Genomic DNA, 12,998 nt, shown 5'->3' with positions numbered 1-12,998 from the left:
AATATTCTGCAAGTTATGACTTTTTCATTTATTAAAGTATATTTAGTTTGTTTAAATTATATTGGTATCAAAGAGTAGAACTGATTTTTACCTTTTTGTTATTATTGTAAATTATATTGGTATCAAAGAGTAGAACTGATTTTTACCTTTGCTTCTCAACCTTTTCTGGTTCACTCTAGTTTGTGTGTCAGTTTTAGGTTTATCTCCCACCCCCTTTTTTAATTTTACCAATTACTTTTCCCTTTTTTGTATGTACCTTTCATAGTTCTTCTCTTTAACTTATTTTTTCACAATTGAAAAGAATAATCCAAGGATTCTGGCAAAAAGTCCTCTAGTGTTCTTCCAGGTATAGAGGTGATGGAATCCATTCACCACAGAAGTACTAAATCAACAGAGAGAAAATGCTACATAAAAAGAGTTCAAGGGAATGGCAACACTGCTTACCTGTCCCGTGAGTGGTTAAACACCCTGATCTGTCCATGACGGTAAAGGAATTTTGAAATCTGGTATGGCTTTAGTGAAATGTGAAATGGAGACCACGTTTCTTGCCTTTCAAAGAGCTCTGGATGATTGCACACCTACAGAGATAATTAACAATGCTTATACACCTCATTGAGATTACAGAGATGCTCATACACCTCACTGAGATTGCAAATGACTTAGCAGACCAGGTGCTCGGGAGCAGCAGCAGCAGAAGGCCATTGCTTTCACATCCTGTATGTGAGCTCCCAAAGGTATCTGGTGGGCCCCTGCAAGTAGCAGAGTGCTAGACTAGATGGACTCTGGTCTGTTCCAGCAGGCTCTTTCTTATGTTCTTAACAGATAAAAGAATTGCTGGGAAAACCTCATGATGCTGGGTACACATCTGAAATGTACACAATAACAACATTGTCTTTTTCATCCCTCTCCCTCCAACCTCTCTTCCAAAAGCAGCACTCATCTTATTGCATGAAATGGAAAGGAATTCCATCTGTGCTATACTAAGCCACAGTAAAAAGTCACAGCCAAGAAATGACTGAAACTTGGGTACATGGTCATTTTTGCTCTAGACAAACGATATCAGAGACTTGGGACGCTTATACACCTCACCTTTCTGAACTGCATGACAAGATTCATGAGGCTACTGGTCGTGTTCTGTGCTTGCTGGGTTGTGCCCATGGAGGACTGCAAAAGGTCATCAATAGAAATTTTGTTCTTCAGAGCTTGGTATAACAATTTTTGCCGACTGGTCTGCTGACAATACATAAGGATCTCAATCTGAAAAAAGCAACAAATTAGATTTAGTCTTTTACTAATAGAAGATGGCATCACAACCTGATTTTGCACACGCAAGCCATGGAGCAATCCTACCAAATGAAGCTCTTCATGAGAAATCTTAGATATCATTTCTGTATTTCAGCGATCCACAATTTTTAAAGAATATCCTTTCTTGACCAAGAATATTGTGGATAGTCATCTCATTTTATTTAATAAAAGGATAACGTTACTATGGAATTATGACAACTTTGGTCCTGTTCAAAGAACAAGCTGGAGTTTGTTGAAAGCTTAGCACTACCCCTTTGATAAAACAGTTGGATAGTTTGATATCATTTATTCTGGCACTAGAATTCAGAAATCACAAGTTCTTGCATCATACTCATCAATGGCAGGTTTGTTTCCCAATAGTTTTCCAAATTCATGAAAGCCACTGTGATGAATTCAACAATTCAATAAAAATATACTTGATGTGAGGATGCATGCAAATCCTTCGCCTGATGGAGACTTCACACGTGTGTACCTATTTTTCTGCAAATAATACATGCATGTGATTTGTATTCAATGCTAAAGTAGTGAAATAGGGTATACAAGTAGGGGTTCTATGTGCAATGTGTGATGTGCAAATGGCAGAGAGAGTGGGGGGAGGGGATGTGAGGCTGTCGTATTTCCAGTCCTCTTCACATGTAGCATTTGCATAAGTACGTAGAGTAATATGGAATTATTTACTAAATCTCACTTAGCAATTTACTAAGTATTACTTAACTAAGTATTACTATTACTAGACAAAGCTACAGTTATCATATGTTTATTTTCCTTAATGTGCATTTTAATGATGCTAAAGAAAAACAGTATTGCTCAAAGAATGTCAAGAGTGTTTTTGATGCCTTTGCAAACACAGGGCCCAAAACTATCTTGTGGAAATGGTGGAGGACAATAAGAATTAGATATGAATTGCTGATGCTAAACAAGCAGCTGGCATTTGACCAGTACTTTGCTACTGATATAAGAAATCTATGATGCAACTCATGGCATAAATATAACCATGACTGAAATAGGGCTAGGGAGTTACAAATCTTGCAATTGTATAATCGGAATATCAGCAAGCAGATTTGGACATGGCAAAAGGGGTTGCAGTTTTGTGTTTTCCAGATGGAATTTAAAAGTAAGTACAAAACCAAGACAATATTCCTATACGAGAACAAGTTATCTATAAAACAATAAAAGAGAACCAATCATTTATAGTATTGTATTTATAGTTGTAACATCAGTTATCTTTCAAAATTCAAACTCACAGGTCCCTACTAGTAATTACTAAGCCTGCAATTACTATTTGTGGGATAATCAATATGCATTAATGCATCACAGTCATTGCAGAAGAACACACACAAGCTGACTGACTGGACTATACCAGTACACATCCATGGCCCACTGCTTGTGAATGCTTCTGGTATAATCATTATTGTTAAAATATTGTTTCTATTATATGTTAAGTTAGATTTTGTGCTATATTGTTGTTGTACTGAAAAGCCAACCATTGCCATTTGCTAAAAACAGTGTGCACAGACTGATATATATACAGGCTGATGCAGCATCCATGCATGAGCTGTTTTTTTCAAAAGGAAGTAGTTTTGAAGATGTGTCTGTGTGTGTGTGTGTGGGGGGGGGATCCCATTCCCTCTACTGGCTAGGTTTGCAGAAATTGCTAGCTCCGGTTGGCTCATTATGCAGATTTTTTTGATCCACAGGGGATACAAGAACACATTTCGGGATTCTGACAATAGCAATAGAGACCAAGGGATTGTCTTAGTAGAAGTTAAATGGGGGTTAAAAAGATTAAAGTTTTTGAATTCAGATTTAACTGAAAACCCAAGATCCTCAGAAATTTATAATAAAACTCTTAAAAACACAATTTGAATTTTCTACTAATAATTTTCTACAAATAATTGGAGTTTTCTACTGATGCTGCTGGCACCTTGTCAGAGAGCTCATTCTCCACGTCCTTCTTGATTCTCCTTAACATGAAAGGCTTCAGGATCATGTGCAGACGGGAAAGCTGGTCTGGAATTTGAAAACAAACAAATTATGACTCCTGCATGGAAGATCTAAAAATGTTCTTGTACGTAAATTACTACACAAACACAGCTATAGATCTACTATCCAACTCTGCCCTGATCTTTAACCCGAGGGACTGCCCAGGGTTGCTGGAAAATCTAAAAACTTACTGGAAATGGCCAGCTTTTTAAACCTCCCCCCTCCTTCCACAAACAAATCTCTCAGCACTGTGCAGAAATGCTATTGTCGCCACCCTTGCCTCAGCAGCCTTGGATTCTCAAGAGAGCTGTAGCTGGGGGATGAGGAAAGGAAGTGGCTGGCCGGCTTGGAGAGCCACTGCTGTTGCTGTGGGTAGGTGGGCGGGCGGCTGGGAGAGCTGCCGCCATTGCAGGGGTTGGGGAAACGAGTGAGTGGCCAGGACAGTCGCTACCAGTGCTGTGGGTAGGAAGCAGGTGGGCAAGAAAGTGAAAGGGAACAGAGAGAGTGATGGGTTGGGGGCAGAAAGAGAAAGTCACAGGCATGTGGGAGAGAGACAGGAAGAAAGGGGATAGGAGTGAGAAACCCTGATTGATAAAAGTAGGGGAGGAAGTAAAGGTGGAGAAATGGCATAGTCAATCCTGCAAGTTCTTGTGGGTTCCCAGTTATATAAAACTATAATTGTAATAGAAGTACAGATGTAGTCCCTTTTCAAATAATTCCTTCATCAGGTATTGATGACAATACTGTTCCAAAATGTTTATACTTTGGGATCACCAAAAAATGCAGAGGTACTTTAAACATTGCGTTAAAGAATGTCCTGAAATTGTCTCAAAATGTAATTTTTTTCCCAGCGTTCTTGAAACAGAGCTTTCTATCAGAACCCTAAAAAACTCATGACAGGCTAATGGGACCAATAACCTCCACAATATGGCTTGGCCAACTAAGGGTGTCACCTCTCTTTGCACCAACTTATTTTAGGATAAGCAACAAATGGCTACACTGTCCTATCTAAATACATGTTCACACTTCCATATTTTGTTGCATTAACTACTGCTATGATGTCACAATCTGCTGTCAGCTAAGCTTCAAATTCATTTTTCTGTTTTCCAGCTTTCTCCATCCTCCTTCCCTGCTGCTGTCAGTCACTGCTCAGGTTTAAGACCCAGATATATACCAGGGTCCTATAACTAAAAATTTTGTGAACAGATTATAACAATATTGCTATTTGAAACTGCTGCACTTCTCACTGCACCTTGCTGGGATGCAGGAGTGTTAGCATATGTAAACAAATTATCTACTGTCCCTCCTTATGTAAAACCCCCATTACTTCTGCTCTGCTGCATAACCTAGCACAGTCTTACTATGCAGTTTGTACAAAATTAATCCAGAATATCACAGAATAAATGAAATCTGATTCTAGAGTTATGAAAAAACTAAGCAATTATGCAAAGTTTATTGTGGCAATTGTGATCAACTGTGCACAAGCTGCAATTCTGATCCAAAGAATACAGACTGCCATACAGTACTTACTCTCATCAATGGCAGATTTATTCTCTGCATGGCTTTCAATATCTTTAGAAAACCACTCGTTGAATTCCTCATGGGAGTCAAACAATGTTGGCATAATGAAATGAAGTAAAGCCCAGAGCTGCAACATAAGAACATAAGAGAAGTGTTAGAAGAAGCTACCGTTACAAAACCCTTTTGCTGATATACTGGAAGGGGTAAAAACAAAGATGCTTGTTTTTCAAAAAGGCCCACACAGTCACACACATGGGCAGCCAACTGGGTCGATCAATTAGCTAAAAAAACTTTTTAACAGTTATGCCAAAAACTACCATGAAGCCACTCTTCACAGGCTAACTACAGAAGGATGGAAAAGGCCTTGTCCGCCTTAGTTCAAAATGCAACCACTTGGTTGGAGCTCTGGATAGACAATAAACTCAAACAAGAAGGTGGGTGGGAACATGGAACTCTGTAGATTACTCTAAATGAATGTGTGTTTTTTCAGGAGTGCCATGGGCAGTCACACATATTGGCAACCAGCAAGTGTCCATGTTGGGGTAGGAGTCCGTGGCCATTCACATACATTAGGAAACAGTGGCAAAGCCACCAGGGGACGGGGTGTGTGTGTGTGCGCAACACACCGGGTGCACCATTTCTAGTCACGTGGGGGGTGGAAAAATCCCCTCTCCCTGCAACCCCCCTCCCCCGTGGCGCCCCCCCCCCCACGGTGCACCACCCCACTTACTTTTAGAAATGGAGCAGGCCAGAAGCCTGCTTGCGTTGCCTGGGTCTGGTAGGAACTACATTTCCCAGGGGCTCCTGGGAAATGTAGCTTCCACCAGGCCCAGGCAACGCAGGGAGGTTTCCGGCCTGCTTCTCCGGCCTGTTCCTTTCCTAAAAGTAAGTGGGGTGGGGTGCCGCGGGGAGGGGGGGGGGAGCCAGAGTGTGCACCGGACGCACTCTGGTCTAGCTAGCCTCTGGTAGGAAGACCCAGGCTTATAGTCCTCAAACTGCAGGAAGTGAATGCTCTGCTATCTTTGCTACCTTCTCAGATTATTTATTGAAGCACACGAAGTGACAGAGTCATCAGGAGCACAAAAATCATATTATCCCTTAAGAAGAACTTGTTGCCTAGTCAGAGTTTCACTTGTTATTTCTGATGCAGGTGATCCTTCTGCCAAAGCGATAAACTACCTTTTAATAACAGCAGAACAGTTTTAAGACAATAAGTGAAACTTTAAGCTTTATTTATTTCAATTACCTTGTTCTTAACTAGTATAGAATGGTGTAAAGACTGTAGCGGGTTAATGGGACAATGAAAAAAAAAGCATACCTCAGCCATGGTGTTTTGAATAGGTGTCCCAGTCAGTAACAATCGATTTCGGCACTGGAACTGGAGTAAAATTTTCCAACGGACACTAAAATACAAATGTGTTTTAACTTAAAAATGAGCTATAATATATAACAGATGAAACTGAGTCTTCTAATACTTATAAAACATGTGTTAACAACATCTCCTTTCAGAAAGGCAAAGATTCAATATGTTTTCCCATAGTAAGTTTTCTGACACATATTAACTATTTATTCCTTCGGTAATAAAATATGAACACCTTATACCCATATTAAGACATCACAACAGTACACTCATCCAAACTAGAAGTCATGGGGTCTTGAGGACAGATGGAAGGAAAAATCCTATTCTACAGTATCGTAATTCAGCTCAACAGATCCCACTCAGAGATGAAAAGCACTCAGAAAGGTTGGTAGAAACATATTCCTTTCTTTTATATTAACATTCTGTATGTCTCACCCACCCCAATTTCTGTCAGGCCTCGCCATTCTCAGCCTGGCACACAGCACATCCGCATCAAGACCACAGTTGGCCCAGCCATTATCATCGCTCGAGGCTAAGGAGGTCTTCTCCCCCTGCTTGCATGTAACTAGTCAATAGAGCTTAACCAACCACTCTTATCTGCCTTTCTCAGAGGGAGTGAACCGCTTGTCCTTAAACAATGCCTCTGTTCACACCAGTCGTTGTTATGCTGATATTATGGGAATGCGAGGGTGGGAGGATTTTGGGATGAGCCATGTTGTAACTTACAGGTATATACCCTGGTCAGAGAGCCAAACTTCAGTTTCGGCTATCTGAGCCTTGGGCTGACACGGTTCCAATAAAGCTATTAGAACATAAGAAAGAGCCTGTTGAATCAGACCAGAGTCCATCTAGTCCAGCACTCTGTTACTCGCAGTGACCCACCAGATACCTTTGGGAGCTCACATGCAGGATGTGAAAGCAACGGCCTTCTGTAGCTGCTGCTCCCAAGCACCTGGTCTGCTAAGGCATTTGCAACTCAGATCAAGGAGGATCAGGATTGGTAGCCATAGATCGACTTCTCCTCCATAAATCTGTCCAAGCCTCTTTTAAAGTTATCCAGGTTAGTGGCCATCACCATCTCCTGTGGCAGCATATTCCAAACACCAATTATGTGTTGCGTGCAGAGGCGTTCCTCCCATTGGGCAAAGTGGGCAGTTGCCCTGGGCGCAGCCCTGTGGGGGGCGCAGGTTTGTTTGTGGGATTTTTTGTATTTTCAGTGTTTTTCCATTTTTGGCCTGCAGAAGGCGCAGTTTTTAGGCTAGCAGCACCAAAATTTCAGGGATGTTTTGGGAGACTCTCCTGATGCTATCACCCAGGTTTGGTGAGGTTTGGTTCACGGAGTCCAAAGTTATGGACTCCCAAAGGGGGTGCCCATCCCCCATTGTTTCCAATAGGAGATGAGGCTATACCTTTGAGGGTCGATAACTTTGGACCCCCTGAACAAACTTCACCAAACCTGGGAGGTATCATCAGGAGAATCTTTTACTGATACCACCCAGGTTTTGTGAAGTTTAGTCCAGGGGGTCCAAAGCTATGGACTCCCAAAGGGGGGGGGCATCATCCATTGTTTCCAATGGGATCTAACAGAAGATGGGGGCTACACCTTTGAAGGTCCATAACTTTGGACCCCCTGAACCAAACTTCACCAAACCTGGGTGGTATCATTAGGGGAGTCTCCTAAAGATACCCTGAAAGTTTGGTGCTGCTAGCTTAACAATTGCACCCCTGCCAGCAGGCACCTCCCAAATTTCCCCAGATTTTCCTTTTAAATCCCCCCCCTTTGACATGGATTTAAAGGGGGAATCTGAGGTCCCCAGTTTAAACATTGCAAGTGATGCTGTTTCAGGGGGCGGGAGAATCAACCCCAAAATAGCATCACTTCCAATGTTGTTTAAACTGGGAACCCCAGATTCTCCCTTTAAGGTAGATTTAAAAGGAGAATCTGGACTCCCTAGTTTAAACACCATTGAAAATGATGCTGTTTGGGGGTGGATTCCAGCATCACTTTTTTAAAATAGGGAGCCCAGATTCTCCTTTGAAACATTGAAAGTGATGCTGTTTCCCCCAATTGGGGGTACTGGATTCAACACCATAAAATGTTTTCATAGCAGTAATAAAACATTTTGAAAGCATTTTAAAAATGTTTTCAAAAAATTATTTCTGCTGTGTGGCATGGCTTATTGCTGTGCTCAGATTTGTGAGTTGGGGCATGTTCTATAATGTGATGGTGACTTTGAAACAATCTGGTGTAAAAATCATTGCTTGGTCACAGTGGGGGAGGGTGGCTGCCCATGGGGGGGGGACGCCAAACTCCAGTTTGCCTAGATACGCCACTGGGCGTAGCTACAAGGGCGGGGGGGGGGGGGGCGCGTTGCATTGGGCACGCGCCTGGTGGGGCATCAAAATCAGGTTTTGCCCAGGGCTCCAGTTTGCCTAGTTACGCCACTGGTTGCGTGAAGAAATGTTTCCCTTTATTAGTCCTAATTCTTCCCCCCAGCATTTTCAATGTATGCCCTCTTGAAACCTTCTTGAGTCCCATTTGATGAGCAGAGTAACAGACCCTAACAGACCCTAACACCCAAAATAATGTTTTCCTTTTTTTGTTCTGCACAAAGAAGAAGAAGAAGAAGAAGAAGAAGAAGAAGAAGAAGAGTTTGGATTTATATCCCCCCTTTCTCTCCTGTAGGAGACTCAGAGGGGCTTATAATCTCCTTGTCCTTCCCCCCTCACAACAAACACCCTGTGAGGTGGGTGGGGCTGAGAGAGCTCCGAAAAGCTGTGACTAGCCCAAGGTCACCCAGCTGCTGTGTGTGGGAGTGCACAGGCTAATCTGAATTCCCCAGATAAGCCTCCATAGCTCAAGCAGCAGAGAAGGAAACAAACCCGGTTCCTCCAGATTAGAATGCACCTGCTCTTAACCACTATGCCACTGCTGCTTCAAATTAAACAAAGTTACCTGGAGCTACTCTTGAGCGCCTGTGCTTCATCCAGCACCATATATTGCCACTTCACCCGCTGAAAATACTTTACATCTTGAACGACTAGCTGATAACTGGTGATCACCACATGGAAAGGAGCATCCTGAGTATACAAAGTCTTCTGTAACCAAGAAATGAGTTGATATTTGAATTAAATAAACAGAATCGTGGATATGAAGGTCATATGCCTATGCACAGGAATTCTCACATCTCCCAAATTACAATACAAGGATATTTTATATACTCTATTTGCGAGTAACATTGTCCTCATCTAATCTGCCCATGTTGTTTCAGATTCCCATTTTTAGAGGTTTGTGCTTTTATACATAAAGGTTGGCTGTTTTCTACTGCAGCATATACATCAATTATTATGTATTTTTATCACCCTGACTGGGGATGGAGCCCAGTGTCGTAGTGATTGTGCTACAATGCATGATCCTACCACTCAGGGAGAATCATATTCAAGAGTCAGAGCCAAAGTCACTACAACTCCTCCATCAAGAAGTGCTCAGCTGTTGGAAGAAACTCCCCAGAAGTTCATGGGGCATCCAATAAGAGAAAAAAAGTAGTAATGTTGAGAGAAGGGAGAACTTCTGGGGATTAAGAGAAGCAGGTGACTTGTACAATACAATGGGGGTTGGCAAGAACTGAGGCATGAGAGAACTAGGAAGGTGCAAAGCTGTTAAGGCCCGCAAAGAAGAAATGCAGAAGTGGATGCCACAAAAGGAATAAATATGAAGAATAGACCAAGAAGGATGGAAGGAATCATCTGTACGTTCCTCATCCGACTTTTAAAAAATATGTCCTCAGTTTTTAGCATAAGAGATAACTAGCAATTAAACAAACAAAAATGTCTGTGTGTGCTTGTACCTGACTCCAGAATTTCCTGATCACTTTTCGTTCATGGGGATTTCCCCAGTAAGGTAGCACCTAGAAAACATATACAAATAACTCCAAATAAATATCTTAGGATTTGAACAAGAACCAAGAGATTTCATATTTCTCCCCTTTACAAAGGCCCAGAAATAATTATGACTGACATACAACATATCAAAATATCAGTCCTAACTGATAAGAAAAATGCAAAAATAGTTCTAAAAGCATATGTTACAGTGAGCTGTATGGAGCAAGAGTTTGATGAAACCATGAGCAATAAACATCGAACAACAAAGGTTAGAATCTTAGTGACCCAAAGGACAGATTGATTTAAATTTATGAAAAAGGCTGTTTTACTTAAATCATGCTTCCTATTTTGTAATTAACAGAATCCCAAAGGAAATGCAAGAAGCTGCTGTAACTAAACCTAGTGGTTTGGATTAATTTACCCATGCTTCTCAGCATTTGGGTGGACTGATGTGTATAAATGGTGGTGAAAAGGGCTGTCAAGTTGCAGCTGACTTATGGTAACCCCATAAGGCAAGATACAAAAGAAGTATTTTGCCACTGCTTGCCTCTTTAAAGCAACCCTGACTTCTCTCTCTCTCATACCAGTTCTAACCAGAGAACCAGGGAAGCTGATGTTTCTTAGGCCCCTTCCGCACATGCAAAATAATGTGTTTTCAAACCACTTTCACAACTGTTTGCAAGTGGATTTTGCCATTCCGCACAGCTTCAAAGAGCACTGAAAGCAGTTTGAAAGTGCATTATTCTGCATGTGCGGAATGAGCCTTAGTTTGTGGGTACATGTTCTTGAACATCACTGCCTGCAGATCATCAGATTCAACACACTGTGACTAGCATTTGTAGTAAAATTAAATGTCTGTGCACTTTTATGACTAAGAATCAATGCTTTTAGTTTGAGGAAACAAACACATTGTAGCACTTAAGTCAGTAGGCATAAAATACATCAAAAGGAAAATCAGAATTATGGGTTTTTTTATGTCAATTTTTATCCATGCCACGATTGGATAACTTAAAAAAACCCAAAGAAGATAAAATGGAGATGAAGTGGAAAGTGGTGTTCACTCTAGATGAAACTCGCCAAAGCAAGCATAAGTTCAGAGTCCAAGGACTCCACAAAACATGCTCTGCTCCTACAGAAGTGGCAGTGAGTAGGCACACCCTTTACTAGTTACACTTATCATGCAAGCTTTCTTTACCTGGGCTGCTCTTGAAGGGCACTTGGAAGCTGTTAGGTGGTGCAAATATTGCTGTTTGCCCACTTCCCTTCAGACATCTCAAAACTTACAACAGTCTTCACTATTATGCTGTAGTAATACAATTATTGCCTGGAGGCCCTCTGAGCCCAATTTATTCACATGTTGCTTTTTGGATCCAGAATCCACAGAAGAAATTGCCTTTTAAAACTGAACATCATTTATGCTATTCTGCCATCTGCTGGTAGATTTAGAATTTGCATAAACTGAATTGAACATAGGGTTTTCACTAACTTTTGATTTGCAACAAGAGCTGCTTCACACACAGCTAACAGGTTGGACCTGTGTTTTGTAAGATAAATATGTAAAGCATGAAGAGGAGACACATATTCTTAAATACAGAAAAACATGTGCTGGGGAATGAGTTGTGGTGCCCAGAATTTAATCACAGCCTGTTTAGGACAGTCAATTATGTAATCATTATGAAACACAGTGGAAATTGCTAGAACAAAAAGACATGGAACAATGACTTGTCAGGAATCCAGTTTTCAACCAGGGAAAACTATGGCAACAAGCTGAACCAACTAAAGAAATTAATTTTCTGGATTTATCCTTTAAACAAACTTGTTACCTTAAATCGAGGAACAAATCTGGCAAACTCCTGGTGCCAATTGTTCAATGTGGAAGCTGGTGAAATAATTAGAAAGGGTCCCCAGATATTTTCCCTCTGGAAGAAAGAAAGTTTTTGTTGACAAGAAACAACTTTTCATACAACACTAAAATGAATCTATGGTGCTATGGTACAATCAGTAAGGAAGCTTCAAACAGCAGATATTTAAACTGTTTAACAACATCTCCTTTCCTTGTATATATTTCTTCACAAAATAGGCTCAAATTGAATGAAAATAAATGCGCACAGTTCTTTTTTGGTAAGAGAGAAGAATATGCGTGAGACATGGCAAACAGACAACATGATTGGGTACAGAAGAAATATAGATAGAGTTCATGAAGCAGTACCTGGGAGCTTAGAAAATGTGGAGTCCTGGAAAAGCTATGAGAACACCTGGCAACTTTAGAGACATACAAACTGAACATAAGACTAGGGCCCAACTAAACCATCAGAACTTGTTTTAATTAGAGGCAAAGAATCCACCTACCTCAGCTAGATGTGCTAACAAGGCAATACTCTGCACTGTTTTACCCAGGCCCATTTCATCTGCCAGGATTCCGTTGATGCCCTGCAAGAAAGTAATAACTAAATATTTCCACAATTATGTCTACAGTTGTACTTTTGCTGTTGGCATGAAAGCAACCAATAACGTTAATTTACAACCAGTCCTACTCATAAAGATACTAGCCATAAAGAAAATTTTCCATAGCATGTGTTCGTACATTCATAAGCTTAGAGTTCCAAAAACTCCTCTGTAAGTGACAACCAGTCTACAATTTAAGTCTAGCAAGGCACAAAATTTACATAAGAGCTAGCTAGAAAATCAGTAGAACATTGAAGTCTACCATGTTTCCAAAAAAACTGAGGGTGTCACACTGCTACTACGCCTTGAATGACAGCCATCCATGAAACTATGGAAAAATGGTTGTATTGATTCCCATAAAGAATGTTCTAATTATAACTGATTTGCCTAGTGTAATTCACTCCTTTTTAGAGCCAGACCAAAAAAGAACCTGCCCCTAAGAACAAGTTGGGGGGAGGGGTCAGTGGCTCACTCAGACAGCAAACGCTTTGCATCTCAAATT

The 12,998-nt window shown here is 41.0% G+C and overlaps 1 protein-coding gene across 1 annotated transcript in view; it reads right to left on the bottom strand.

Moving 5' to 3' along the window:
- Positions 1 to 12,998, bottom strand: part of INO80 (INO80 complex ATPase subunit) — a 76,117-nt gene that overhangs the window by 44,325 nt on the left and 18,794 nt on the right. The window contains 9 exon segments of the mRNA XM_048484192.1: positions 445 to 578; positions 1,090 to 1,257; positions 3,230 to 3,315; positions 4,819 to 4,936; positions 6,128 to 6,212; positions 9,126 to 9,268; positions 10,018 to 10,077; positions 11,875 to 11,970; positions 12,401 to 12,481. Of these exon segments, the coding sequence (XP_048340149.1) occupies positions 445 to 578; positions 1,090 to 1,257; positions 3,230 to 3,315; positions 4,819 to 4,936; positions 6,128 to 6,212; positions 9,126 to 9,268; positions 10,018 to 10,077; positions 11,875 to 11,970; positions 12,401 to 12,481 (971 nt within the window).

The sequence above is a fragment of the Sphaerodactylus townsendi genome, linkage group LG02 (genome assembly GCF_021028975.2).
Source record: "Sphaerodactylus townsendi isolate TG3544 linkage group LG02, MPM_Stown_v2.3, whole genome shotgun sequence".
In the NCBI taxonomy this organism is placed as follows: Eukaryota; Metazoa; Chordata; class Lepidosauria; order Squamata; family Sphaerodactylidae; genus Sphaerodactylus; species Sphaerodactylus townsendi.
The sequence above is the reverse complement of the archived record's forward strand: the minus strand, read 5'-3'. Positions and strand labels throughout refer to the sequence as shown.